The sequence below is a fragment of the Beta vulgaris genome, chromosome 8, assembly GCF_026745355.1.
Source record: "Beta vulgaris subsp. vulgaris cultivar EL10 chromosome 8, EL10.2, whole genome shotgun sequence".
NCBI classification, from domain to species: Eukaryota; Viridiplantae; Streptophyta; class Magnoliopsida; order Caryophyllales; family Amaranthaceae; genus Beta; species Beta vulgaris.
Genome location: NC_079209.1, coordinates 60,571,845 through 60,576,752, shown reverse-complemented (window position 1 = coordinate 60,576,752; position 4,908 = coordinate 60,571,845). Strand labels below are relative to the sequence as shown.

Sequence of the window (4,908 nt, the reverse complement as noted above, 5' to 3'; positions counted from 1 at the left end):
TGTGTTGTGATATTGTTTTTTATTTTCTCAGCTTCTAAAGGACTTTTCTGTCAGAAATTGCCTTACAAAACATTGTCTTGTTTTTTGTTATTTGAGATAGCACTTTTCATTTTCATTAGTTTGCCAAAAAATTATTTCTCCTTCACATCTTTTTATTTGAATTATTTCTTTTTCGTAATCCTATTGGTTATTCTTGTTCATTTAAGTTATTTTATATTATGAAGCGGAGGGAGTATGATATGTCATCATAAAAATTAAGCGAGATTAGAGAAGGAAAAAAATGATTCATATAAAGAATAGAGATGACTTATTATGTTCAGTCAAGGATAAGGAGGATATTTCAAACAAGTTCAGTTAAGGAACAATTTAAATACTACTCTTGAATCAAAGTAATTATGCAAAAAGATTATGAATTATAGTTTATTTTCCAACAAGGCAAGATTAATTGTATCCTGAGATAAGTTGAATAACCTTACACTTTTGCTCATCATGAGTAGAGTAACGTTTAACTTAACACCTTCCAGAGTAATTATGAGCACTGATCACTTGGGAAGTGAAACAACTTACTGATGGAATTCATGTGGACTCACTGCATAGCTTATATATATGATATATAAACTGAGTTGCTAAACGCTGACATAAACCTTTCTTTCTTATCTTAGTCCTCTTGAAAATTTTCAGGTTCAAGTTCAATAATCTTTCAACATTAACAATGGCTTCGTCTTCCAAATCTCCTAAACAACCCAAGATCCCTGAAACTACCCAAGATATGATCAGCAGTATGCCGACTGAAGTGACTGACAGAATCATGAAGCGCTTGCCACTAAAAATGGCAGCTAAGATGAGCATGCTTTCGAGAATATGGAGACGTAATTGGCTGTCTCATAGGTACCTTGTCTTCGATAAAGCTTTCTGGGAAGAACACAGTAAAAATGGAAAATTTGATTGGCTTAATATCAGCAAGATCATCAGCAATATACTCTTATTTCACAATGGTGCAGTGCAATTATTTCATCTTTATATTCCTGAAGAAGGTGGATATAAAGATATGAGCCTTAATATCAGTCAATGGATTTCTTTTCTTTCGAGAGTTGGGGTTAAGAAGATCTGTATTTCTAACAGGAGTGGTCGTCGTCTAACTATTCCTTCTCATATATATGCATGCAAAGAGTTGGTAAAATTGAGGATTGAGTTCTATGTACTTGTAGGCCCGCCGTGTGAGTTTAAGGGCTTTGCTCATCTTCGCAATCTTGAGCTAGTCAACGTCGATCTTGAGCGAGTTAACGTCGAACTTGATGAGCTTCTTGGTACAACAATCAAAATTTTGATTGCAAGCTGTCCTCGTCTTACGGGGTTAGTTATAAATGTGTCACGGATTCAGACGTTTGACCTGCCAATACTCCGTACACTTCGTTCACGTCCATTTCTTGCTGACATACTAAGTTGGACCCTTGTCAGTGACATCAAGATCCTTATGGGTTCATCTGAACTTCAATGCCTTCAATTAGGAGGCAAGATGTGTCAGGTAAAAGTGTAAAACTCACAACTAGCTAAAAACCAAATTATCTTGGTACTGAAAAAGGTATATGTATACATCTATGTATATGAGTTCATATGAGAAACTGAGAAGTGAGAAATTGAGAAACGAGTTCTCAGAACATGACTATATATATGTGTGTGTTCCATCTTTTTTCATATAATTGAATACTTTTTAGTCTCTTTATCTGATCTGTTTTCTCCTTGTTATGCAAGTACTTGGCTAGTTGGCTGCAGGAATCGCATTCACACAATCCTTTACTCTGGCATTCAAGCACCTGCATAGGGTTTGTCTGACAGAACTTGACTTCAGTAACTTTAGTATGTTTGGATTCACTATTAGCATACTTCAAAGTTGTCCCTTCATCAAGGATCTTCACATATCAGTGAGTAAATTAAGTTATATGTACTGGACCGATTGTGTACATGCATGTTTAGCCATATTTTTACAGCATGAAGCATTGCAAATAATCGAGTACTTATTAAGTTATTATCAACACTAACAAGCGACTGCAAGTCTGCAACCCTGTTCAACATTTTTTTTCACATTTGAAATCTATAAAGTATGTTAAGATGGAGTAAACTCAGAATTAATTTAAGAAACTTGCAAACCATTAAAAAGTTCATCCATTTCCAAAGATCTTAGTTGAATGATCACTGAGTTTATGCAATTATGTGTGTGATTCTGTGCAGCTCGATCCAAACAAAAGCGCTGTTAAGCACAAATTTGACTACAATGTGGATTATAAGTTAGGACATCTCCTTAAGGTTGAAATCACAGGTATTACAGGGTCAAGTGCAGAGTTCCAACTGATTGAATATGTGCTTGCTACCTCAGTTGTTCTTGAAAAATTGCTATTCCAGTGTGCTGATCTTGACCCTAGTTCAGAGCTAAAGGTGTCGCGGGAGTTGTTGCAGTTACCAAGAGCATCGACAAAGGCGAAACTTGTCTGTTTGAAGCAATAGATGATCTAGGATTGGCCTCTTTAGTGATGTATTTTCTTCCAATATCTTCAAATAGTTTATGTTTTCTATAATTGAATTCTTAAATTTTGTTAGCTGTTCTAGAGCTAATTGACTTCAGACTTCAGACTTCAGAATACTTCAATCAAGATCAGCTTTGATTATGTGATGATTTTTTTCTTCTCATTTTCTGAAGGAAGAGCTTCTCTATGTTTGGTTATTTGTTTGGAACAATAGAAGATTTATGAATGTCCTTAATTAGCTTCTCTGTGTTTGGTTATATTTTTCTTTGGTTTTAATGTAGTCGGGATTCGATTCTATCTCTTGGATACCAATTTTACATGACTATTTACCAAATAAGTGAGATGACATCCATTTTGTGTAGGTTACTAACCCTATATCATTCTTGTTTTCTTCGCAATATCTTGACATGATAAAATCCATGTTCTATTTCATGATTACACTCAACTCAAGCTCATTTTAAAAAGGTTTGGCCCACTATAAGTTGTTGACATTAGTTCCAAAATTGAAATATTATAATGTAAATATTTCTATTTATTAAATATCATAAACTATTATTTTTCACCAAAAAAGTACCTTAAACCATGAATATTAGGATAATGTAAAACCCTCTACAATAAATGTTCTATGTTATAGGTACCTTTGCACGCCCTCATCGACGACCTTATATATACTTAGGACATTATTATTAATGTAGGTGTTGTTGTTTTGTTGTTAGTATTGTTGTTGGTTGTGTTACAAATATTACTACTTATTATTTTCACTTCTTTTAGTTCAGTTCAATTTAGTTTAGTTTAATCGACTTAAGTTCGATTCAAAGTTCAATTCAAATTAGTCAACTCACTTAAGTTCGAGCCTAAGAAGCAAAAGAAAAGAAATATAATTGAATTATCTCTATTATACTTCATCCGTTTCAAAATAGTTGCACCGTTTGCTTTTTCACGTTTGCCAAGACTCTTTTTTGAACGTTAATATCTCTAATTGTGTAAAAGCAAAAATTATAAAAAGTATATATTTGAAATCCTCGTATTAAGACGAATTTAACAAGATCCCACTTGACTATGTTTTTTCTTATCTAATGGTAAGAAAAAGCTTGTCAAAGTTGGTTGATGAATAGTGACCAAATGTCAAATGGTGGAATTATTTTGAAACGGACGAAGTATAAGTCAACATATTGGTAGGGATGGCAAATGGGCGGGGCGGATGCGAATACCCCTAAATCCACACCCACCTCCACCTAAATTTTCCATATCCACCACCTGCCCGCCAACCATGGCGGGTACAAGTTTCCATATCCACCTCCGCCCATATGGGTATAAGGTTATACCCACATCGCTCCACCACCCAAGTGGATATCCATTACCCACTTATACCCATCAGATGAGTATTCCTTCGTAGGCTAAAATGTTTAATCTGACTTATTGGGCTATTGGACTTAGTATTCATATTTCTTAATTTTATTTTTTACAATTTTTAAAATTTATGAACATAATTCTTTATTTTATAAAGGGTAAATTAGCAAATATTATACAGGGAGGATGGATATGGGGCGGAGCGGGCGGATATGGGACGGGGCTGGTGGATTTGGGGCGGATGTGACCTCATATCCACCACCTACCCACTACCCATGGCGGATTTGACTTTTTGTATCCATACCCACCCACTACCCACCAAAGTCATATCCATACCCGCCCCAACTGGGGCGGATGCGGTGCGACACCCGCCAAATTATACCCACCTGCCATCCCTACATATAGGGGACATCAGAAAATAGAAAAAGGAAAATAAAATAAAGGATAACTAACTGTTTCATTTGAATGAAAAAAGGGGAAAAGTGGACAATTAAACAGAACATCAGTTCTTTAAAAATAAAATAAAATGTAAAGACAGTTTTTCTATCCAATTAATTTTATTTTTTACTTCATTTGTTATCATACGTTATCGCACGCATTGCGTGCATATAAGACTAATTTATAATAGATGTAACATGTAAGTTGTAACGCCTAGATAGGGTACACGCTTGTACGCTTGTAAGAGATTTGCTACAGAACAAATACGTTTAGGGCCTGTTCTCCCCAGTTTATTTTCAGTTCAGTTCAGTTCAATTCAGTTCAATTCAGTTCAGATCAGTTCAATTCATACCAGTTCAGTTCAGTTCAGTTAAGCTCTTGACAATACTTTTACTCTCACATATCACTATTCATTTCAGTTCAGTTCAGTTCAATTCAGTTCAGTTCAGATCAGTTCATTTCAGTTCATTTCAGTTCAGTTCATTTCAGTTCAATCTAGTTCAGTTCAATTCAGTTCAGTTCAATTCAGTTCAGTTCAGTTCAATCCAGTTCAATTCAGCTGTTTTATGCCGAAGAGAACAGGCCCTTTACTTTTCAA

At 34.9% G+C, this 4,908-nt stretch overlaps 2 protein-coding genes across 2 annotated transcripts; both read left to right on the top strand.

Moving 5' to 3' along the window:
- Positions 1-712: 712 nt before the first annotated feature.
- Positions 713-1,537, top strand: LOC125492397 (F-box/FBD/LRR-repeat protein At1g13570-like). Its single transcript, XM_048634839.1, has one exon. It carries the CDS (start codon positions 713-715, stop codon positions 1,535-1,537), a length of 825 nt encoding a protein of 274 aa, XP_048490796.1.
- An 8-nt stretch (positions 1,538-1,545) lies between these two features.
- LOC125492663 (uncharacterized) lies at positions 1,546-2,618 on the top strand. The gene is made up of 2 exons (XM_048635360.2): positions 1,546-1,922; positions 2,230-2,618. Exons 1-2 carry the CDS (start codon positions 1,860-1,862, stop codon positions 2,500-2,502), a joined length of 336 nt encoding a protein of 111 aa, XP_048491317.1. The 5' UTR covers positions 1,546-1,859; the 3' UTR covers positions 2,503-2,618.
- The last annotated feature ends 2,290 nt before the right edge of the window (positions 2,619-4,908 follow it).